The sequence below is a fragment of the Daldinia loculata genome (assembly GCF_022478755.1).
Source record: "Daldinia loculata strain CBS 113971 unplaced genomic scaffold F4817scaffold_92, whole genome shotgun sequence".
NCBI classification, from domain to species: Eukaryota; Fungi; Ascomycota; class Sordariomycetes; order Xylariales; family Hypoxylaceae; genus Daldinia; species Daldinia loculata.
Genome location: NW_026054946.1, coordinates 20309 through 43835, shown reverse-complemented (window position 1 = coordinate 43835; position 23527 = coordinate 20309). Strand labels below are relative to the sequence as shown.

The 23527-nt window shown below is 44.2% G+C and overlaps 6 protein-coding genes across 6 annotated transcripts; 3 read left to right on the top strand and 3 right to left on the bottom strand.

Annotated features, from left to right (window-relative positions):
- Window positions 1–155: 155 nt before the first annotated feature.
- On the bottom strand, window positions 156–1717 carry F4817DRAFT_353230 (uncharacterized protein). The gene has a single exon (XM_049305336.1). The coding sequence runs from the start codon at window positions 1684–1686 to the stop codon at window positions 355–357; it is 1332 nt and encodes a 443-aa protein (XP_049154055.1). The 5' UTR covers window positions 1687–1717; the 3' UTR covers window positions 156–354.
- A 1596-nt stretch (window positions 1718–3313) lies between these two features.
- Window positions 3314–5007, top strand: F4817DRAFT_353223 (uncharacterized protein). The gene is made up of 3 exons (XM_049305335.1): window positions 3314–3966; window positions 4017–4723; window positions 4783–5007. Exon 2 carries the CDS (start codon window positions 4042–4044, stop codon window positions 4675–4677), a length of 636 nt encoding a protein of 211 aa, XP_049154054.1. The 5' UTR covers window positions 3314–3966; window positions 4017–4041; the 3' UTR covers window positions 4678–4723; window positions 4783–5007.
- A 778-nt stretch (window positions 5008–5785) lies between these two features.
- Window positions 5786–6927, top strand: F4817DRAFT_369533 (uncharacterized protein; the record flags this gene model as incomplete). The annotated part of the gene is made up of 2 exons (XM_049307363.1): window positions 5786–6013; window positions 6079–6927. The coding sequence occupies 2 exons, from the start codon at window positions 5786–5788 to the stop codon at window positions 6925–6927; spliced, it is 1077 nt and encodes a 358-aa protein (XP_049154053.1).
- An 849-nt stretch (window positions 6928–7776) lies between these two features.
- Window positions 7777–10046, bottom strand: F4817DRAFT_353220 (putative monooxygenase). Its single transcript, XM_049305334.1, has 6 exons — window positions 8821–10046; window positions 8706–8761; window positions 8590–8638; window positions 8336–8525; window positions 8165–8268; window positions 7777–8097 (listed from the first exon to the last, which is right to left on the bottom strand). The coding sequence occupies exons 1-6, from the start codon at window positions 9639–9641 to the stop codon at window positions 8013–8015; spliced, it is 1305 nt and encodes a 434-aa protein (XP_049154052.1). The 5' UTR covers window positions 9642–10046; the 3' UTR covers window positions 7777–8012.
- A 3802-nt stretch (window positions 10047–13848) lies between these two features.
- Window positions 13849–15238, top strand: F4817DRAFT_305669 (taurine catabolism dioxygenase). Its single transcript, XM_049299846.1, has 3 exons — window positions 13849–14145; window positions 14207–14896; window positions 14948–15238. Exons 1-3 carry the CDS (start codon window positions 13959–13961, stop codon window positions 15100–15102), a joined length of 1032 nt encoding a protein of 343 aa, XP_049154051.1. The 5' UTR covers window positions 13849–13958; the 3' UTR covers window positions 15103–15238.
- Window positions 15239–15713: 475 nt separating this feature from the next.
- On the bottom strand, window positions 15714–20331 carry F4817DRAFT_362340 (pyruvate carboxylase; the record flags this gene model as incomplete). Its single annotated transcript, XM_049306522.1, has 17 exons — window positions 15714–15973; window positions 16076–16771; window positions 16826–17092; window positions 17155–17522; window positions 17578–17654; window positions 17729–18085; window positions 18159–18562; window positions 18616–18788; window positions 18852–18921; window positions 19016–19339; window positions 19399–19436; window positions 19499–19643; window positions 19718–19788; window positions 19852–19914; window positions 19983–20031; window positions 20115–20239; window positions 20315–20331. The coding sequence occupies 17 exons, from the start codon at window positions 20329–20331 to the stop codon at window positions 15714–15716; spliced, it is 3504 nt and encodes a 1167-aa protein (XP_049154050.1).
- Between the last annotated feature and the right edge of the window lie 3196 nt (window positions 20332–23527).

The following is a 23527-nucleotide window of genomic DNA, read 5'->3' as shown; positions in this document are numbered from 1 at the left end:
CCCAGGTAAGGTACCTAGGTTAGGTAAGTATGAATGATTGCGTGGAGATGATATACAGCTGATGTCAGGGTATTATGGGTCAGGGGTAGCTACAGGGGTCTATCGACTATATAAGAGGCGCGAAGCGCCCTCGTAAGAGGATAGAAGGCCAGGCGTTACAAGATCAATACTATTATTACTTGGTCTACCTATCCTAGACACTCACTCCGTGTATGACATCAATCAACGGGTATAAATCCTGACAGCTGAACTATCAACAGCCAGGTAAGTGGATATGAGATGGTCCGTATTTACATAAATGGACAAGGGGGTTTAGTGTACCTAGTTTCTCCTTCAAGCCCCTCTGGGGCTATTCTATCTAAAAATGATTTTGCTAGATTGCATTATCGGCTGAGAAGAGGCTCTTTCCGTCTGTTCCCATTCGATCAACTCTTGGTTATATGATAACTCTCGTGATCGAGATGTTAGCAAGCCAAGCCGACCCAAAGCCCACGACATAGCGTCGGCCCATTCTATGGCCAAAGCAGGGTGCTCGGTCCGTAGGAAATCTGCAATCTCTTGGCCAAGTGGCGCTGCTACTGACTTCACCCACCAGAACCTGCTGTTGATTTCATTTAATAATATAGTCCAATGCAGGACAATGAGCAATGAGAACGGATCGCGTCTGCCGACGAGCGATGCGAATTTCTTCCCCGCATATCCTGGAAATCCAGAACCGAATCCCTCCAAAAGTCCTCTTGCTTCCTCAGCGTAAGCCATCTCTAGACCACGGATTACTAATTGGTATAGTTCGTAGTCGTGTACTACGGTGATAGTTCCCGTCTCTTCAATGCTTTCTATCGGTTTGGGTGTACCTGCGTGTTGCTTCTTGTTGAGTTCGAGCAACCTATCTAAGGCTGCTCTAATATCTGGATCTATTAAATCTTTTGATGCGCCCAAGCGGGTTAGCATGGTGCGTAGCGGGAAGGGGCTGTCAAGAAGCCATGGCATCCCTAGCATCCCAATACTGGTGCTACCATTGACTAGGTCGAAAGCCACTGATGCCAGATCGAGTATATTGGTAGAACGTTGTGGTGTCGAAAGATGGACGGCAACGGCTATGGCGGAGAACATGTATAAGACGTGACAGTTCTCGGCGTTCATACTCCCTAGGTGGGCTCGAAATGAGGTGCTGCCCCGATTGTAGTATTCAAGTGCCGCGTTGACGTATTTACTGGAATTGGCTTCTCCGACAGTCCTCGCTATTTCCAAAGATGATATAGCAAATATGCAGTTCAACATGAAGTCGTGGCTGAGGGCTGAGCGTGGTAAGATCGATTGCAAGTATTCCACATCTTCCTGCATACCACAGAATGATTTGTATGTATGCGTTGACCACTGATTCATTAATTCAAGCTCTAGGAGTCTAGTAGGCCCCCCGTATGCCGCACATAATGCCCCCAAGTCACCTCGTGGTCGTTCAACAGAAGTGGGATATCTTGCTACGGTCCCGTATTTGGGACGCATAGATAGAGAGCTTCCATCATTGAAAGCTTCAGTTTTAGATCGACTGTAGACACAAGTGGCCTTTCGAAGTATGCAGTTATTGCAAGGCGGACCTTGCTCGTCACACTTTGTATGCCATTTTTTGCAGTTCTGGCAGCCGTTGCGGGATTTCTTGTGAGATCTTCGCTTCTGCATGACCATCGGTTTTCGATTTTTTTTTTTTTTTTTTTTTAGATAGCTGGTTGCTATCATGCGATGAGCATGGGTTCTTCTAATGTTCACGTCACTAGCTGCGTTACCCGTTCGCGCAAGCGCTTACGGGGGAAAGGGAGGGCAAAACTCACGCCACAAATAGATCTGGCCTCTGATTGGCTAGCCACACACCAGCGCACGTCCGATGAATCTTTTGTAGAATCAATTGAATTGCTTCACCTTTGGATAAAAGTTTTAATAATTAGTATCGTTGGATAGAGCGCGTTTTGCATGACATTTCTATACCATTTGCACCTTTTACAGACCTTGTGCGATAGAATGGCAAAGGAAAAAGTCGCAAACTGCGGGGCGATTCTAAGTATCTGATTGGTCGAAAAAATTGTGGCAGTACTAATAAAATATATAAGAGTTGATCAGGTTCATTGGGGTTCTTTATGGGGTCTTTATGTATAATTGACGGGACGGAATGAATTCCCCTGATTGCGGCTGTGCTTTTGTGTTACCGACGAAGTTTAGAAGACTCTAAGGCGCTGTCATATGTGGGGTACCCACATGTATATAAAGCTAGATCCTCCCTCCTGTAACTTAGCCATTACAACATCAACATCAAATACATACAATATTGTGATAATTGGTAGCACCTCAAGCAATACGATCAGAGGCTATTCTTGGAAACCATACAAGAATTGTTTTTCGGAAACCATACGAAAAATCACCTCCAGGCTATTCTTGGAAACCATACAAGAATAGTTCTTCGGACCCATACGAAGAATCACCACCAGGCATCGTTCTCGAAAAAAGAGAATCACCACCAGGCCATTATGGCCACCATTGGCTTTGTCCCTTATAAGGCATTGTTCTCGAAAAAAGAGAATCACCACCAGGCCATCATGGCCACCATTGGCTTTGTTCCTTATAGGGCATTGTTCTCGAAAAACGAGAATCACCACCAGGCCAACATGGCCACCATTTCTTCGATTGAACCCTAATCTTCCATCGACCTCTTTTCCGTGTCGGACCAAATGCCACACCACACGTTCCAACACTTACGATCAGGACCATCCATGTCCAACAATTCTACGTACTCATTCCGCCCGTCTACTATAACCCCCATCTGCCCTGGGAAGAAAACCCTATTCCCCAGACCAGCAGTCTACCTTATGAATTTGGAGGAGAACAGGACATATTTTAGAGTTTTGCAGAAGTAAGCTGTTACGATGAGGGCATCGTTATTTCTTTTTAGTGGTGGCATTGTCATATGTGGGGTACCCACATGTATATAAAGCTAGATCCTCCCTCCTGTAACTTAGCCATTACAACATCAACATCAAATACATACAATATTGTGATAGGCGCAATGCGCTGCGCCACTAGACCAATCCCATGCGAGCTGAAAAGAAGTGTGGCTTGGTTACTAGGAATTGTCAAAATCTATTGGCTCTAAAGGTCCGTGATGGGGTCAAGATGCCAAGAAATAACCACAAAGAGGAAGTCCTGCAGATCCTTTGAGAGATCCTAAAAGTAAAGCCTAAGATGAAGCAAAGAAACTTGCATCAACAGCTTATCTGCCTATGACGGAACGTGAGATTCTATTTGACTGACTACTGCCCTACGATCTCAACTTAATAGGGCTCGCCAGTCATTGATTGCTGCTGGGCTGAGAATATGTAAGTGTGTACCTCTTAAGGTAGTTTATTCGACGTGAGTACCTAAGAGACGCCAAGAAAAATTAAAATATTCAGGGATGTTCGACGCGATGATAACAATGCTGCTAACCCCCTATGCTTTTACTAATTGGTCCTCGTCTACGTGATATGCGCTGATATGCCCAAGAAGTCATTAATGCCACCGCCGTGCTGATGTGGGCTTTGCTCCTACGTCACAATTCATGTAACTTGTCATAAGCAGAACCCCAAGCAATCTAAGCACTATTCGATATAGATCTATTCCTCAAAAGGGGGGCCCTTAGCGCTAGTTACACTGTTCCCTAACAGCTTCTCTTCTCAATGATCATAATCCAAAAGACCTTGGATAAATGACGGCGGCACGCGTACAACATTTCTCGTCCCTTGTTATTATTCAAAATACCTTAATATTATCAAAATGGAAGGCTGAATTGTTAAAGTTCTCAAGACGACCCTTTTCGGAGAGCATTAAGTAATTTTAACTTGTTTATGGTAAGGATATGGTGGCAGTGTCGATTAAGGAGATGGGTCTTTGAGCTTTTGGGCCACATCACTGGTTTAAATAGCACTATTACAACGAGAGGTTTTTCATTTCTTTTCTCCCTTTTAGAAATTAAAATTAATTGAACTCAGTTGCTATAAAACTTGCAATGTAACAATGGCGATGGGATTGAGCTCCGAAGACCCATTTTCTTACATGGCTTCGACCGAACGACTTTGGGAAGACGTCTTAAAACCGACAACGCTGGTGCTTAAGAATCAATACATTGCACCTGAGACTGAACCTACAAATTGGCTTTATCAGATAGGCCGGGATGTGACCGCCATCCCACAGAAGGCCACATCAATGACCTTCGAGAAGATAGAAAACACCGAATCGTTGGAAGTTGACTCATCAACTTCTATTAAGAGTCATAATAGACACATATTTTACCTTGCGCATCCATTAGGTGCGCAGTACCGGGCCGATATCCCTCCCTATTACCTCACATCCGTGTCGGGCGATACGCTGGGTAACATCAGTTTGGAGACGTCTAAGTCGCGGCTCGGGAAGATTATATTCAAGGTCCTAGTGAGCTCAGGAAGAAGCTGGACAGACCATCCATTATTCCACCAGAATGCCGAACTTCTATTTAGTGTTAAGCAGAAATGGGCAAATGGTCATTACATATGGACCAACTCCAACAATAAGCAGGTGGCGTACGAGGATAACAAATATGATCAACATAGACTTGTCATCACAGCATCAATGAAAACAGATATCAGAGACGCTCTGGTCGCTACATGGTGTTAGAAGCTATGGCATGATACATCTGAAAGCAGCCAGGCTAAGAGAGAATGTGAGTGCACACCATCCCATATTATATGAACCAGTTAATAAATTAATAATATATTTTAGATATGGAAAGTATCACGCCGCCTGAGGAAATGCTGTCAAATAGGGGTATGCGATCGATGAATAGTATTGGGGCACTTGGTAGTCTCGCTGGATTAGGATAGAGTATTCGGGGCATTACCTTCAGATATAGGAAGTCTAGAATTAGCCTTGGAGCATGAATGACTACGATTTAGTGGCGAAGCCTTATTCTTATAATTCCAGGTGCATATTAGACTTTTCCTGTGATAGGATTGTTCTTACGCGTCATCGATTGAGGAGTGAGCAAAGAACGAACTCCCAAGGTTACTATCACTAGGCCCAGTTCTTATTCGGAGTATACTCATCAGGTTGTTATTCAGGCTAGAGCCCACTGCGTTACTCAGAGTAAACTTACTGGAATATTTCCTTGTCTTAACTATGACGTATGATTTCCATGTGGTGGTTATTTGCTCGACTTTTCTACGAAAGTCCTAATCCGGTGGCTTCCGGAGCGTTATGGAGAATCGTGGGGAAACTTTCCTAAATAGGATGATAGTCAATCGGAACTGCTGATACCCCTGCTATTTTTCAGGAATGTTACTACATATGGCATATTTTAAATCGGATCCCGAGAGCCTCTCGATATCTTGACTCCTTAGCAAGGGGTTTACCCAATTTTCTGGGAGAGCTATAACAGCGGTATGGGAATTCAGCGCTCGCTATTCCGAGCTTAGATAGTACATAGTCGAACCTGCCTTGTACAGCTTTTGATATAGGCAATAATTATAGCCAGTGGACATCTCGTCAGTTTAACAATTCAAGTTGACCTCTTATATAATCCAACCTTATAATGCGATCGCAGATACATCTCGCTTATAAAGTGCGCGCTACCTGTGACAGCTGCTATAGGGCCAAGATAAAGTGTTCAAGAGGAAATCCTTGTGTAGCTTGCACAAGGTCGGGGGATCAATGTCATTATAGTATCTCAAACCGACTTGGTCGCCCTCCAAAGGGTGCAGCTAGGAGCAAAACAGTCAATTCGACCATGAAGACGAAAAGATTATCCAATCATAGTCGCCCTCCTAAGGCGATAACCCAACAGTCTCCGGACAGTGGCCAATCACACCAAGATGACTCGATGGGCCTTGAAGATGTACTCATAAATGCATTTTCTGATTCGTCATATGCGTTGTCGAGCCCAGAGACAGTTCCTAACCAAGACTCTGCTAGCCTTGGGGAAAGTGAAATAGCAACTAGTCTCTCTTTCACAAAAGTAAGTCGCCCTTTTCGAGCTTATCGGTTATTTATGTAAGTCTGACTTCAATTTATTACGTGTAGGATGACCAAGAGTCATGGATAGCTCTAGACCAATTACAACGGTCTCCTGTAATAAGGGCACAGCAGCTTAATGCTGCTCAAAATGACCCTCAAATCATGTACAATGACGACGTCCTATTACCTAACTTCCAGAAATTTGGACATCGAAGTGAGCTTACTCGGTGCAGCTGCCTCCAGCAACATACCCGGTTCTTATGTCATGTAAAGGAACTAGACCGAACTCACGACCCTCATTTTATCGTCATTACGCTGGATGTTGCTAACCGATGCCTGCGTCTGTGGGAATCCCATATGAGTTGTCAGTTATGCTGGGAGGATGAAGACCACAGCGCACTGCAATTGTTGCTTATTAGTATCGGCACAGTGGTAAAACGTGTGTGGAAATTCCTCACATATCAGAAACAGGATAATGAATCTATCGAAAGCTTGCCGAATAACGGTGAGCTGGCATTTTCAGAAGTGGGAGTCCCTAAGATGGCATCGGCCGGTACTGAGAAGGCGTCCTCCGAAGAGCCTAGTGGAGTGAACCGCAGCGCGCAGCTGCGACATGATTCGAAGGGCCCCCTAATAACAGCCCCTCCAATGAAGATTACAGTAGACGAGTTTGAAGTCCCTGAAGAAGAACAGATGTTCATTATAGGAATGCTGATTATCCGGATGCTAACGAGGATCAAAGAGGGGCTGGGGGACATTCGCGATAGAATCAAGGTGGAGGAGAGATCGGACGAAAAGGGTGGTAATAGGAATAGCTGGTATCCTCTACATAGACTGGTACCTTTGATATTGGATAACTTGGATGAATCGGTGATGGAACTTGAACAGTCATTACGGAATTTTATCATGCCATAGGCAATCTTTGGTTTAAATATGATCAAATTTGAATGAGACGTTAAAAGTCACAGACATGGTTATTGTTGCCATTTAATATAGGTATACACTAATACTGATGTATATAGGGGGTATTACCTGGAAAACGGTTTATTCTATCAAAGATAAACGGACTGTGTCTGTCAGGGTATAAGTGGAACCAGTACCTATGAATTAGGTATAGATACCTACCTCCTTACATAGGATAGATATATACCTAAGGGGCGTAAGAGGATTAAAGGTTAAGCGTTAATAGATTCATACTACTACACGGCTACTATACAGTAGCTTCGCTACTGTTCCTAACATTCACTCTACGTATGACATACATCAAGGGTTCCTTCTGACAGTATCTATAGCGCTAACTTTAAATAGATCTGCATCATACCTCTTATACTGTAAATTGTTAATGTATTAACATGGCTGCCTCGGTGTGAAAAGCTTTTTATACCGCCCAGGATGTTTTCCTTATTCATCCTTAGATCCGGAGCTTAATGAAGCGTAAAAACTGTAATCATAGGTGTTTCCTAGCACCGTTGAAACTGGGAAATTGCCTATGGAAACGATACGTCTCAATTCTAAATGTTGGGTAGACGATCAACAGACGGAAACCGGGGAGATTTCCTATGCGTAACCTAAATAGGGGGTATCCTGTCCACACAGCCGAAAAGTCTACACTTATGATAGTTGAATTCTGTATGTACCTAGGTATATATATCATCCGAAATCTAATATTTCAGCTATAGTTCGGGCACATGAACTGTAACAAAGTAAGCCTAACAGGTACCTAAGGTACCTAATACTATCAAGTATTAAGTGGCAAAGAGGACCGGGTTTTGTGAGGTTACTTAAGCTTTAGTTCAATTATCGATATATGATGCCTGTAAAAGGAGAAGTAGGATGGACATTCTGAGTCTTAAAACAAATAATATGATACATCTATCTCCAAGGGCAAGCCTATATGTATAGCCCAAAGTCCTACTTGAAAATGGACGGTATATGTGCCGTGGTAGATCTTGTGCAGGGTAAATGACAAAACTATCTACAAATAACCTTACTGTGGAAAATCAGAATGGGTCCGTCTCATAAGCCTTATCAGCTTCTGCTACAGCATCATAGCTATATAGCCACGGCTGCACTGTGGGGCAGGTCCTAAGTGTGAGTGGCCCGTTAGTTTTATAAAATTTATCACGCAACTGAAGTCATGTTTCAATCTTACCAGCGGCTGGGGAAATGTGGTGGCGGTTCCTTGTCCAAATTTGCGAGGAAGATAGCGTCTCGTTGCTCCTGGGAGGGCCCATCAGGTAAATGGAATGAATCCCTCTTTAGTCACATACAAGTTAGCATATCGTGTATAAATATTCCCGTTTCCTAGTATCTCCTAACTAACCTGACCTAATGCTTCCTTTGCTATTGCCTCACCCCGGGTCTTTCGTAGCTGTTGATATAACTCAAGCGCAGGGGCTAGCTTATCGCGATTAGTTACGTATTTAAGGAGACGACCGAGGACAGCGCCGTCTTCTAGGGAGGAATTGGCTCCCTGCGCAAGATACGGGAGCATTGGATGACATGCATCACCCCTAAGTTCAGTTAAATTACTTGTGTCTGATAAGGAGTCATGAGGGAAAAAATGTCATAACTTACGCTAGTAGGAAAGATGCCTCATTATTTACCCAGGTATCCAAGGGGGAGACTAAGTGATACCATTCATGTTAGACTTATGTCTCATAGGTATACGTATATCAAGGGCATGTAATTACTATGCATCAGTCGCCATTTATCCACCTTGTTCACACATGCTAGCAACTTGTTCAAGCTGTTATAGGCCTTAGCGAGTAAAAGAGATACCAAATCTAAAGTTCAAGGGTAACTCACATCGGATCCCACGGCTCGAATAGCTTCCGCATCTCATCCACATCAGCAGCAGAGCGGCTCACGTGTTCTGGAAGGTCATCAGGCCGGAGTAAAACAAGGTTATACATGCGACCCTGTCGGAGTGAATAGCCTACGACGTGAGACTCCGGACCAATCCAGAAATTGACGGATGGGTTGGAAACTAAGTCCCGTAATTCCGGATCTTCTATATCCTCTAAATTTAATATAATTCGATATGCAAGATCCCCAGTTGGCGTCGGTGTTAGCTGTTGTTGTAACAAGAAACTTGTCGTGCGCGACCATAAGCCATCTGCACCAAGGACCAGATCGCCTTGTACCTTCTGGCCATCTTGTGCAACTACCGCGGCGCGTTGAAAGTCAACATGTTGAACATCAAACCCCAGCCGAATATCGACGCCGAGTGAGCGAGCGCGACGCACTAACGTTTCCTGCAAGTCTGCACGGTGGAGATCCCAAAATGGAGCTCCGTATCGTTCGAGTATCTTCTCTTGATAGCAGTCTTCATGAGCTAAGATACGTGTACCATCATATCGTCGAACTGCTAGATAGGACGGAACGGCGGCCTTGGAGCTTAGCTCATCGAAAACTCCCCAATGATGGAATAAACGGCTTGCATTAGGGGTAACCTGTAGCCCAGCACCAACTTCTTCTAACCTGGTAGTTTTCTCCAGTACTGTAACTCGGTGACCTTCAAGGCGTGTGCTGATGGCAGCGGCAAGGCCAGCTAGTCCTGCTCCAACGACAACTAGATGGAGTTGGAAGCTGGCGGGCTTGTTACTCTGAGTTCCGCTGCCGGACATTGTGAGAGAGATTATGAAATACCAACTAGATAAATATACTAGCTCCTCATAGTCAGTTCATATACTCTAAAATCAGCTTGCTCAAAGCATGTTTCGGAGATATCTAAGTATTATCCCTCATATGTGAGGGGTCCGGGAATGCCGCATTGACGAGGACATATCTTCCCTTGCGGTTAACATCTCGGTAAGCTCTGTTACTTAGGGAAACATTGCAAGTGGGTGGGAATCCTACTAGGGTATAAGTACCTAGGTATCTGCTTAGTCCGGTAGAAGTTTCTATTTAGGCGGTATCGTATGAACAATAAAAGCTTCTAAGTCTCGCTATACCTGAATATTTTCCAAGGCCGTGAATGTTATAAGTACCTAAAGTTAAAAGGGATATTGCACAGGTACCTGTTATTATACAATATTTCAGGTCTGTTTCCCTTAACGAAGGTATTGTAAACCTCTTACAGCCATAAATGTGCCTTAAGTGATAAAGTGTATAACTACCTACGTATCTACCGAGTAAATAGTCTTACGCCCACCGGACATAGGCGACTTCATCACTATCATCATCAAATTTGGGTACCTAAGGTGAGAATTGGGGTAACCCGATATACCGATATACGCATATCACCTAACCATTCATGTAGCCGATATATTACCTGCCTCATAAACAACGCAGAATCATATTCACACGCTAAAGGGACGACTTGAAATTAACCTCTTATTCTAAGTCCATGATTACTGCGTTAGTGTAAATTCCATGATGGTGAAGTTATTACGATTCATGATTAGAAAATCAATAAGAAAATATTCAATTAATATCAAGTACTAAACCCCCCTTATCTTGTAGTCCAATAGTAAAAAGGAATTTAATTAGAAATTTCCAAATGAGCTTGAGAAGAGGTAATTGAAGTAGATGTATTTTAATAAGCGAGAACCTTAGAATAAATTATATGAATACTTGGGTAAATAGGTACCAATGATGTTACCCTCAAAGTGCCCAACGTCAGGGGTCAAGGGATTGGGTGAGCCAGGTGACATGAGAAGCTCTAGCTGCGCATGTAAAGGGACTGAAGCCCACGTGGCGAATGAAGAGACATCCAATTACCTACTACCTTTGCTAAAAAGTTTCCGATGAGCTACTTCTTACCGGGTTCCAATCGGTATCTCAATGAAAATCAGGGCCCAAATTGTCAGACGCCGAAAAGGTTACATGCCAATCTGTTGGTATTAAAAAATCCGATTGGTTTAGTCCTGCTTATAGTTACACTCACTGAGTCAACATTCAGCCTCAATCCAGGTAGTAGTTTATGAGATTCAAGAGATAACAGCTGGGTATCAACATATTTGTATGGCAGGCTTATTTGAGACTTTAAGTTTGTATACGGAGTAAACTTTTTAGATAAGCCTTGCGAGCACAAAGGTACCACATTAGATTAGGAAGATTCATTGCAGTAGAAATTCTTTCCATTGCAGACTCCAAAGATAATACCTCGGAAGTTCGATGATTCAATATGGCATTCACATACTAGCGTAAAAGGGGGTAAAAAGTTCTGTTAGGTAAAATGTGGAGCTATATCCCCTCGGAAGAGGATAGAAAGGCAGATGTTAATAGTTTCATTCTATCTAGGTAGTTATCTTGACATTCACTTTATGTATGACGTTCATTAAGGGTTATCTCTGACAGTGCTCACGAGAAACCTAGATTTGGCAGGGCGTTGCGCGCCTCTTCGATACCAATCCTAGTAGATCTACCCCTGAATCTACCCTAACCCACTTATACCCTAACAAGTGCAAATAAACCTACGTATTGCCATAATTTTAATTCTCAAATTTTGCCCTTATTGATAGATAGGTAGGTGCGTAAACACTCAGTTTAATTCATTAATAATTAGGTCACGGTAACGTTTTAGTGGAAATACGCACTGAAATAACATTCGGTAAAACGACACTATATTGGATATCAATTTATTAGAGATTATCGAGCTTCTTTAGCCTGGAAGATATCGAGAACCAAAATAACCATTTCCCCATCTTTTCTCTTGCATAACAGTTAAAAAACTACCTCTTAAGGAACTACAAGACTGTCTGGACCTAATATATTAAGATAGCGTGAAAAACTATAACATCAAGAGTTAGAAGACGGTATCGATTAGTTGTATCTATTCAGATTCGCGAATGGGAGTGGAAGGGATGTATTGTGGTTTCTGGGGCTCGATCACCTATTGGATAGCGACGAGTAGCCTATCTAGTATGCAAATTGGGCTTAGTAGATGATTCATAAAATATCTGTCGGCGAGCAAATGTAAACAAACAGCTAAAAATTAAATCTTAATTTCATCTTATATATACTCATATTTAGACTTTACATTGGTGGTAATGTGAGCTATTATGCCTTAATAGTATGAAAATAACCACATATCTAGGATATCTTAAATAAATGATAATAAAACATATCGGCGAAAGACTAGTAATGAAAATGACCGTCATAAGGATGACCATTGGTTATAGAGTCTATATATATATGAGACGGCAGGAATAACTTTTAATAAGGGAGGGTTTATGCGGTGGTAGGAGTAAGACTTAAACGAGACTACTAATATATTTAGAATCTCTATTCATATTATGTCAGTGATCCTAGGGTGAGCTTCTGAGCATCATGGAGATGGAACAGAAGAAAGGGAGAGAATGCCATAAAGTTAGGCGGATATGTTGGTCGAGCCACGACGGCATAAACCGATAATACGCCTGTCTCATGACATTTACAGATTATGGGACGATGGAAGATGGAGTGCCGGATTCCAAACTATGATAGCATCATGACCTGGTCTGCTCACAACATTCCGTCCTTCTAACCTGGTTGGAAGCAATTACGCTCACCGTTCTCGCTATAGGATGAGCTAAGGTATTCGTCAGAAAGAAAAAGGCCAACTCGAAGCAGCAGTTTCTTACACAATTCGTTCCTCTCGACCCTAGTACATAGGAAGGTCATTCCCTACTCTGACACGACAGGGAGCCTCGCCGTTGACGACGAAACATGGTAGGCAAGGCATTATGAGCGAGGCCGGAATCAAGTCCGCTTGAGCGTCCAAGGACAGTCGTCGCCGCTTTAAGCAAAGAAGTACTAGATTCAGATTAACCTGGAAATGAGATATTCGGAAAGCCGAGGATGATTTCCGAACAATATTCGTACCGCCCTATCGTCAAAGAACGTGTCAATACAGGCCATTCCTAGACGCCTGCTTATTCGTTACGATGTATTGTCTGTCACAGGATTGGGCTAAAACCCATGTTGTATTCCATTGGTCCATCGAGATCATGGTATTCCATATAGGGCATGCACCCCACGTATACCTCGTAAGGTGAATATTTAGTTGGTTTGTCGTTTATGCTGTTGGTCATACTTGTATCCTGCAGTTTCGTAGGAATGCATGAGATATTTACACCCCTCCCCCTCAACCCATACCCCCTAGTCCTGCAACCTGGTTTCGCTCATGCATGCACATGCATGTACCTGGACATGCAGGCGAGCTGAGCTACGATGTATACTGACCCACTGGCTAGGGTCCCTGGCTGAATCCAAGAGATTCGACATGCTGGTGTAACATGTCGTATTTACTAAAGTACTTTTTTGCCATATTAAATATTACTTTATAAAAAATGATACAAATTTATACGCTAAATACTTAATTATATGATTAAAAACTAAATAAATAAATAATATAATATTAACGTTGGAATAAAATAAAATAATAATTTTATAATATCTTGTTATAAAGCTTTTACATCGTAATCATCTATGCAAATGGCAATACCCCGTCCGGCCGGACACGAACGAAGGTCGTATGACACAGCAACAAGGTGAACTCATGGATTAACAGCACTGAAGAGTTGGTAGAATGGCTAACTGCGGTAGGAGTCGGCTAAAGCAACAGTACCTATGGTTTGCCAGTTGTCGACGGCGCAGGTTTGGCGCTAGTTTACTGGGTCTCATCTATCGTAGGGTAAGTGTTAGAGAGCTGCCTCTTGATGCAGGTCAGCATATCGGCGGTGAGGCAGAAGTTTCCCTCTTCCAATTCCTTGTTCCTCAGTAGTCTTTGACTAAGACCACAGGGATTATGCTCCTTTACAGCTTGAAGCCGATAGGAGGCCGACTTCTATACAACTACAACGAGAACTTGGACAATTCTTAGACTTAGTGGTGTATATAAAGGCATCAATCAACCATATTAAGGCACTTCTACCGTGCTATCCAACAAGGGACACCTGTCTAGTTGTATCCATCATAACCATTCCTCTTTTATCCTCTTCAAACTTCATCAATTCATCATGGGTTCGCTAGGGAAGAGTGAGACTCAATATCCGAAGCCACTGAAGCCTTCGGGAGTCCTTGAGAAATTCTCATATGATGATAGCACGCCAGCTATCGGTCGAGAATTCAACAATGTGAACATTGTGGATGATATCATCAACGCCCAGAATGCTGATGAGTTGATCCGCGACCTGGGAATTACTAGTAAGTTGACCATAAATGGAGCTATAAAAATTGGCACCGGGCTAACTTAGCGCTTCCTCAGTTGCTCAACGCGGTGTTGTCTTCTTCCGCGCACAAAACAACTTAACAGATGACCAGCAGAAGTTTTTGATCCAGAGACTAGGCGAGCTTACTGGCAAGCCTGCTGAGTCGAGCCTGCATGTCCACCCTATTCTGAACGAAACATCCGAGTTCGGTGTAGGAGACAGGCACATTAGCACAATCAACTCAGTCCACCGCAAGCAGGTATACAGCGGAGACAAGGATGCCAATAAGCACAGCCAGCAATGGCACTCGGATATCCAATTCGAGAATGTGCCTCCAGACTTCTCATCCCTACGACTGACGCTACTGCCTAAGAATGGTGGTGACACCCTTTGGGTCAGCGGCTACCACATTTACGACCGCCTATCGGCTCCGTACCAGAAGTTTCTTGAAGGCCTGACGGCGACCTACATCGCCAATGGTCTGTTATTCCACAATGACAGAATCTTCGAGGGACCGCGTGGTAACCCGAAGAACGTCGGAAAGACCTTCACAGCCGTCCACCCCGTCGTACGCACCAACCCAGTCACGGGGTGGAAGAGCATCTACGCGGCGGCAGCGTTCCCCAAGTACATCAACGAGCTGAATGAGAATGAGTCGCAGGCGACTATCAAGCTGTTGACCCAGACGCTCGTAGAAAACCATGACTTCCAGGTGCGCTTTAAGTGGAAGAACGAGAACGACTTTGGTAAGTTCCCATTAACGTTGCGACTTGAATGAAGCCAGCTAACCGCCATAGCTATCTGGGACAACCGTAGCACGTTCCACACCGCGACCCATGACTACGATAGGCTAGGCGAACGGGACGGTCACCGCGCCGTGGGTATTGCGGAGGTACCGTACCTTGACCCTAACAGCAAGTCGAGGCGGGAGGACCTGTACGGGGAGGTGTAGAAAACTACCTTAAGTCAAGCAGTCCTTAGTTATAAGTGAAGGGTACATGACTATACTGGTGTACATGGCTATACTGGTCGTTATTAGATTAAGTAAACAGTTAGTGAATACAGCAATAAAAAAAAAGTTTCTACGCTCCCTACCAAGTTGGGTAATTGAAATCCTTAGTCATATATGCCGTGAGCCCTAGTCTAGTAGAGCGGAGTCTTGGCAAAGGATTTGAAGATTCCTGCGATAGTGGAGCTATGCTAAAGGTGGTCCACCCTAGTACCTACCTAGCTGCCATGGCGTAGCCACATGGCAATCGCATTCATTGCCTGATTAGGTTATTTCGGCTACTCGAACTCCGTTTCCTATTGGTCTATCTGATAACCCCTCGATTGTGTGACCCATCTTAGCCCGGCACGGGCCGGGCCTGTTATTGGCGGCTGTACGAAGCCGCTTGACTAAAGCATCTTGTACTTCGTACTTCATATCCACACTTCTCGCCCAATTGAATTCTAATTCTAAAAATTCTGAAGTCTCGTTGACTCTACAAACGCAATACTAAGAATTTCCATTGCCAAGCAAGGTACAAAGATGTATTGTTTTCTATATTGTTTTCTACATGACTATGAGCTAAGTATTTCAAACAGCAAGTCTCCCTTTTCCACAGAGCCGCCGGCCTCTACGTCTAAGTTACGCAAGAAGCCGTCAGACGGAGCGCTGACGTTAATAATCATTTTCATCGCGCTAATAGACAAGATCACGTCACCCTGTGAGACTTGGCTTCCCTCTTCTTTGAGCACCGTCGACACGATCCCAGAAAACGGAGAGCCCATTTGGGATGATATACTGGGATCGGCTTGTCGACGCTTTGATCCAATTTGGACTATGCCGTTGTTAGTAACAAGTAAAGATAAATAAACAGGTGGGTCACGGAAGTGTGGCATGGTATTGGGAAGCATGCAAGAGACAAAATATAAAGACTTACCTGATAAGTCGCGTACTGTGGCCTGTCGGTGTTTTCCATTGACCCGGAAGAAAACAGTACGATCGGGAGAGATCTCTTCGCCTTCAGCTAGCGGCTGTACCGCTACTACCTTGACGCGTACGAGCCGACCACTAGGGGTCGGGCATTCTAACTCCTCACCAATCTTAGGCGGGGCAAGTACTTGTTGCGAAGGAAGCGAGCTTATGTCGCCATATCGCGCCAAGTATGTGCGGTACTCAGTAAAGACGTCAGGAAACATGACGTAGCTGCACACGTCAGTCTCGGTAATTGAGTCGCCATATTTTGCTGTCAGCTTCTGCTTAACACTCTCCAAGTCAACTGGCGGAAGGCGAGCAGATGCTTGGCCTTCAATTTTCTTTCTTCCAGCACGAGCCAAGACTTGAGTACGGAAAGGTTCTGGGAAACCATCGAAAGGCTGACCCATCAAGCCCTCGAAGTAATCGAGGACTGAGTCTGGAAAGTCCAGTGAACCCGCACGGGTGAGGACATCTTCCTGGCTGAGATTTGAATTGACCATAAACTGCGCCAGATCGGCAACGGCTTTAGAGGTCGGTGTGGCCTTGATGATGTCTCCAAGTAGGAGATTCGCAGCGATGAATGCTGCTTTAGTCTCCTTCCATTGGTTGCTCAGTCCAAGCTCGCGGGCTTGGAACATGAGATTAGTCAGCTGACCACCTATTCATAATGTTAGTTACCTTAATTTAGTTACTTGTTTGTTTATTGTCATACCTGGGATCTCATGGAGATATACGTCCGGGTCTGGCCCAGAGATCTTGGCATCAAAACCAGCATACAGAAGACGCAATTGGGCCCAGTAGCTGTCAACAGCACGGACGTGGTCAAGGTCTAGTTCTCCTTCGTCCTTCCTGCCCATAAGGCTAGCAATAAGAGCACTCATGGCAGGTTGAGCCGTTGTACCGGACATACTATCCGTTGCACCGTCGATTATATCAGCGCCAGCCTCAACGCACGCAAGCATAGTAGCTACACCGGTTCCTATTTGCTAACTATTAGAATATCTCCATTCAACTCCTGTAATACTCATAATGTGCACATACCTGCTGCGTCGTGCGTATGGACATGGATTGGGAGGAAGGGGTGGCGAGATCGAATTGCACCGACCAATAGCCTGGCCGCTTCGGGTTTCATCACGCCGGACATGGATTTGATTGCAATTATATGCGCCCCCGTTGCCACTAAGGAATCTATAAGGTCAATATAGTAGTTGAGCGAATACTTGCAATCTGGATCCAACATATCTCCGGTATATAGGATCGCGGCTTCAACTACTGCGCCAGCACGTAAACACGCGTCGATAGCGACCGTAAGATTGGCTACATCATTTAGGCCGTCAAAGACCCGAATGATATCGATTCCATTTTCCACGGCTTGCGAAGCAAAATACTCCAGAAAATTGTGCGGGACCCTAATACATGCACATAAGTGACTGACTTCATTACAAGTAGGCTTGAGTTGCTTACGCTGAGTATGCAAGGCCACTAACGCTTCGCAGTAGCATTTGAAATGGCACATCTGGGACAAGTTTACGAAGAGTCGCCTATTGGTTTTTATTAGTTTCCCTTAAATTCTCCGAATCGGTTAAGAGGGGGGGACAGGGGTTTGGCTTCTCACCAGTCGTTTCCACGGATCCTCGTGCAAGAATCTCAAAGCAACATCAAATGTTGCTCCACCCCAGCATTCGAGGCTGTATGCTTGCCGGTACGCAACGTTCGTAGCCGGTGCGATTTTCGCAAAGTCAACAGTACGAATACGTGTCGCTAGGAGAGACTGCTGCGCGTCTCGCCATGTCGTATCCGAGAGAAGAATACGCGGGTGTCTCCGAACTTGTTGGGCAAAGGCTTTTGGGCCTTCTGCTAGAAGAACGCTGCGCCAACCGTCTGAATGGCGTATGTTGTTATGAAGAAGCTTTCGCGAGTTGCTTTCCTTCAATATAGGCAATTCGATGTCTCTTAGAGACTCCGGTTTACCCTACATAAATTAAGGATGATTAGTATAGGTTAATCAATACATGCCGCTCGCTCGCTGATTATTAATTACTTACAATTTGACCCTGGATTTGCGTCCCGTTAATCAGACTCTCAGCGAAAAATGAGATGAGCTTTTGGTCACTTGGGTCTTCATTCTGTTCCGAGGGCTTAGTCAAAATGACGTCGCTGTCCAGAGATCGTGTGAAGAATTCCTGCTTAACAAATCGTGGATCTTCCAGAATGCGTTTTAGAAGGTCTATATTTGTCTCTACGCCGGCGATCTGGGTCGCGTTCAATGCGCCGAGCATCTTAGCACTTGCATGCTGCAAGTCATTTGCTTGGACAATGCATTTGAATAACAAGGGGTCATAGTGGGGTGTAACTTCAGCACCCGCAAATAAATTGTACCCGTCGATCCTCACACCCGGTCCACCGGGAAGCTGGGCATGAGTGATCGTCCCGCAACTTGGGACGAAACCTGGAAAATTGGTTAATTGAATTCTAATTCTTCTTTTATAAAAAAGAACTTACCTAAGGAAGGTTGTTCTGATGTGATACGGCATTGAATCGCAACGCTACGAGTTTCAGGAGCCAAATCGATACCCAAGAGGGGATCTGTAAGAGATGCGCCCCGTGCAATGCGTATTTGTGCTTGAACCAGGTCAACGTTGAGTATTTGTTCGGTCACCGTATGCTCCACCTGACTGCACGATGTAATATGTTTAGTATACTATTAGTCTATGCCCACACCGACGGGTATCACTTACATTCGCGGATTGACTTCGATGAAGTAGAATTCATCACCCTGCACTAGGAACTCGACAGTCGCGGCATTTTCTGTTCAACCGAGTGTTAGTTTCATGAGAGTATTACGAGGCATTGGTATAGAAGGAATAATCGAAATTGAGAAATAAATTGACCAATCACATACCGTACTTAACGTATTTCGATAATCTCACGGCCGCATCATGCATCTTCTGTCGCGTTTCCTTAGAAACGGACACAGCCGGGGCGAACTCAACGATCTTCTGGTGCTTTCGCTGGATTGTGCAATCCCGCTCGAGCAGATGAGCGACATTACCATGTTTGTCGGCCAAAATTTGGACTTCGATATGTTTCGGGCTGGGTAGGAATTTTTCAACGAATACTGCGTCGACGCCAAATGAATCTTTAGCTTCCGAGCGTGCTTCGGAGAGGATGTTGGCTATATCCTCAGAAGGGTCTCCGTAAAGTATTCGCTGCCCGCGGCCACCACCTATTCCAGTCACGATTAACAGGGAATTACATGATAAGAAGTAGCGCGAAATAACATACCGCCATGCGATGCTTTGATTATCACGGGGAACCCATGTCTAAAGCAGTTAGGATCAGTTTATGGTCTTTGCTTGCGTGGTTTGAATGATTATTCGCTTACTTCGAAACAAAGTCTTCTATCTCCGAGATCTCCGAGACAGCATAGTTTAAGCCCGGAATTGTGGGGACGTCGCACTCCGTCGCGAGCTTACGAGCCGATATCTTATTTCCGAATCCGTCTAGAACGTCGGCGGGAGGTCCGACAACTACATGTCAAAATGTTAGATATTCGGGTCTGTTTTAAAAGCAATTCTCAATATGATCTGCAACTGATACTTACATGTCAGGCCAGCTTCCTCGATCGCGCGCGCAAAATTGGAGTCTTCAGCTAAAAATCCGTACCCAGGATGTCTAAGAATATGAGTTAGCGATCATCGCCCATCACTCGCTGCCGGCGTGAAAGGTTTATATTACATCAAGGTGGCTCCATGTTTTTTAGCGATTTGCAGAATTCGTTCGATATCTAAGTATGCGCCCCTAGAGTTGTGTGACTACCAGTTAGATTCGAGTCGAAGAATTTACGGATAGACGAGAGGTGTATTCACCGTGGTCCAAGTTCACCTGCTTCGCCTAGGAGATAGGCCTCGTCCGCAGCTATACCCCGATATGTTAGTATTTCTCAATGCGTTATAAGCAGCTAGAAATCATGCTCCTGGGCGAGTATGATTCGCAATTACCTCGATAGTGGTCTGAATAACGATCCTCGTGAGCATAGATAGCAATTGATGGAAGCGAGAGCTCTCGCGCAGCCCGAGCAATGCGCACGGCTATCTCGCCGCGGTTTGCTATAAGAATCTTGTCGCTGTTCCATCTATAAGTTAACAACCTAGAGGCTCAAAACGGAGAGCTTCTGTTCGTAGCATAGAAAGACACGTACTGGGGCAGAAAGGTCATGTTTGGAGATGCGGCGCGAGTCTAAGACCTAGTAGCGAGCTTTACTTGCTAATACTACGAGATTTCAAGAATTTTGTGAATAATTCTCTAGATTCATTGAATGCTACGAGGGACCCTATCGAGATCCTATATTGAACGTCGTTGACCTTTACCGACAACGGAGGATATACGTTTCTCCTCTAACCCATTTCTCTCCCTAGACGCGTACACGGATAGTATCACTTTCGTACAAGAAAGCATCACAGGGCCTAGGCTCCTACTGCAACATGTACGTGTATCAAATGCATCAAGTCCCACGCTAGTAATGCTAGATAGCTAAGGTAGACGATTACAGGGTCAGAGAAGGAATCTCCCAAGCGGATAGGACATTGTACGACATGTAGTAGTTGCATCACATTAGTGATTACCAAATTCTGAGGGCATTCAGATCGTAAGTAAGGAGCGGTGTGTGATCGGAGCCCCTGATCCCCTGATCTTGTCAGAGAGGGTCTTCGTTTGACAGGGGAGCTCCTCGTGCGAACTCCAGTTTGCAACTTAGCCTAGTTAACTATACCACTTCGTCCGAACTATAGACTCCGGTAACCAGTTTTACGACAGCGTTTGTTAGCTCTAACATGATACATGAGGGGGGTGTCTTTATTTAGTGTACCCTACCGTAACTAAAATCTTGTAGGATCTGGGATATTAGCTTATTGCTTACTTTAGTGGACGGGGGTTTGAAATCTTGTTACTCTAGTCTATACCAGATGTATTACCTGGGGTCCTAGTTTAATATCTGCATCATATATGTAAACACGTGGGTGTGTCTAACCGAGGTTACCAATATCATTGATCAAAAAACATGCAAGAAGTTTTCACTAAGTCGTGATCTACTATTCTAGCATCCTAATTGGTGTAAGATCGTATAAAGTCCTCGGTTACGTGGACGCTAATGCAGGAGCGTGTCGTAAATATTCGGTACATAGCCTTACGAGGAAACAGGTTGTCCCCTAAAGTTTAAAATGAAAGGGTGCATGTACCTCTACTTCGATGTCTTCATAAGTGGGGTTTGTAACGTGCTGGCGTTAAAGATCAGAGCAAGTCTTATTCGGGCCGTCCCTGAAGGTCTTAGATAGGTATGTATGGGCATCTACAGTATTAGAAATAATTGGCTGAAAACATTGAGCTTACTTTCGTTCAATTGCGCTCAATAAGCAAGCGTTCATAACTCTCGTGTTCGGCGTACATGTGGCAATTAGCTTGGATTAGCTTGGCGTACATTAAAATAAGCCTCCCTCAGAGATTGTTAAAAGCTTAGCAGCTTTTACTACCTAGGTACCTGGGTACGTAGTGTAAACAGGATGCGCACTTTCTTGAGCCGGCACGGGCCGATCTTACATTGGCCCGCTTTTCCTCTCGCCTCTTTTGCCTTTCCGCGGATTTCGAAGGCTAGTGCCGGTCTCCTAACCGTTTGCTAACTTAAATCGGCTAGAGTTTTGTCGGTTCCCCATCCCGCAAACTAGTCCGAAGAACGGTGCGGGGGAAGCCGAGGTCAGCTGAAGAAGCCTTACTTTTAGACCAATCGGAATCGAGGTGATTATCATTTAGACTCCTCTTATACACGTGTATCTAATTTCAACAGGCAGAACAGGGTACCAGCGCTTACATACCTACCTACCTATGTTTGAGTAACCAACATGTAGGCCTCGTCACTTTGCAGGTTGCATTGAGAATGAAGTTTTAGGATCAATTACCTAGGCTGCTAGGGAGTTAAACATCCGCTGCGGCACAGTATAATATTAAGTACCTCTTATGAACTAATCTAGCGTATTATTGCATCATATCTTGAAACATTAGTACCTAATAACTTTCAAACTGGAAGATATTGCTGTGCCATCTTATTGCTGATAAGCTATACTACATAGTGCGACTAAAATACAAATCATTGAAATATGCCGAAGATGGTTATAATTATCGCTGCAGATTCCACACCTACATACCTAGGTAGGTACCTACTTGGTTGATGTTGCAGTGCATACAATACCTCGTAAGGCTAGTATACCGCATGCTGGACAAGGATCAAAGCTCCATTATTCTAGAAGTCGAGATTCATGCAGTCAAGGCAGTGATGTTTAAGTTAAGACTAATATCATGCGCCACATAAGCACATAAACATAGACGCCACTTAGACGGTGACCTCGAGCACGTTATACGAGGCTTGTTTGATGTTAGCACTATTAGTGATCGTGATGAATACAGACCCTCGTACCTAAAGCGACTGAGGGAAGAGAAATCAAATCAACCTGCCTCCAGTGGCGCGAACTCTATAGGTAAGGTAGTCAGCTTATTCTGTTTCATATTGTTATGTAATAAATATTCATCAAGATAATAAACTTGATTATTATACACAGATTTATTACATCAATTACATAACAAGCGCATAATGCCCGGACAAGGCATAGAAAGTTATATGTCAGGTTACACAAGCGGGGCTAATCTCGGTTTCTACTGCGAAGGTTATACTCTCCCGGGGACGAATAAGTGGATTTAGAAAAGACAACGTTGGAAATTTCCAGTTTGTATATGTTTAACCCCTGAAGTCCCACTCCCGCACGTATCAGGTCCTGAAATCGGTTCAGCTGAACTGAAAACCATCCGAATATGCCTTCGGCAGGGTTGTAAATTTATCCTTGAATCTGATCTTAATAAGCGAACTGATCAGCACGGATCTGCTAAGACTACCTATACTAGTGTATCGAATGTAGGATCTTCAACCTAGCTTAGCTCATCCAAGCCAAAAACTTGATTGCCTGATCACTTGGCTGTCTAAATGCCATCATTACACTGACGTAATAGTAACGGAATAGCATGTACCGTTAATTTATTTTGTACTTTTTATTCAATTCTTAACCCGAGGTGGTTGATATGTCATTAGCTCTTACTTCACTATCCGTATAAGTTCTCCACTCAGCCTACTTGGCAGTTTGCGCAATGGAGCACTAAAAGAAAACATCGACGATTAAGATCTAAATGTAGGTACTCTTGTAATATTTGTCTATGTACGGTAAGATCTTTATTGTATTGTATAGCCCACGTCGACTGAATTAATTCATTCACCCATTACCCATCACCCATTATCCATTTAGAAATCGTCGCGAACGTTGATCTAGTAAAAAAAGCTGCTCCCGTAGTATTCTTCAGTATGAGGTCTGTTTAC

Excerpts from the sequence above, each read along its gene's own strand:
- F4817DRAFT_353230 (XM_049305336.1), bottom strand. The coding sequence starts at position 1,686 with ATGGTCATGCAGAAGCGAAGATCTCACAAGAAATCCCGCAACGGCTGC.
- F4817DRAFT_353223 (XM_049305335.1), top strand. The coding sequence starts at position 4,042 with ATGGCGATGGGATTGAGCTCCGAAGACCCATTTTCTTACATGGCTTCG.
- F4817DRAFT_353220 (XM_049305334.1), bottom strand. The coding sequence starts at position 9,641 with ATGTCCGGCAGCGGAACTCAGAGTAACAAGCCCGCCAGCTTCCAACTC. Across the intron at positions 8,639-8,705 it reads TAAATGGCGACTGATGCATA|TCTCCCCCTTGGATACCTGG; the intron begins GTAATTACATGC and ends GGTATCACTTAG. Across the intron at positions 8,269-8,335 it reads CAAAGGAAGCATTAGGTCAG|AGGGATTCATTCCATTTACC; the intron begins GTTAGTTAGGAG and ends ATGTGACTAAAG.
- F4817DRAFT_305669 (XM_049299846.1), top strand. The coding sequence starts at position 13,959 with ATGGGTTCGCTAGGGAAGAGTGAGACTCAATATCCGAAGCCACTGAAG. Across the intron at positions 14,146-14,206 it reads CCGCGACCTGGGAATTACTA|TTGCTCAACGCGGTGTTGTC; the intron begins GTAAGTTGACCA and ends GCGCTTCCTCAG. Across the intron at positions 14,897-14,947 it reads GAAGAACGAGAACGACTTTG|CTATCTGGGACAACCGTAGC; the intron begins GTAAGTTCCCAT and ends TAACCGCCATAG.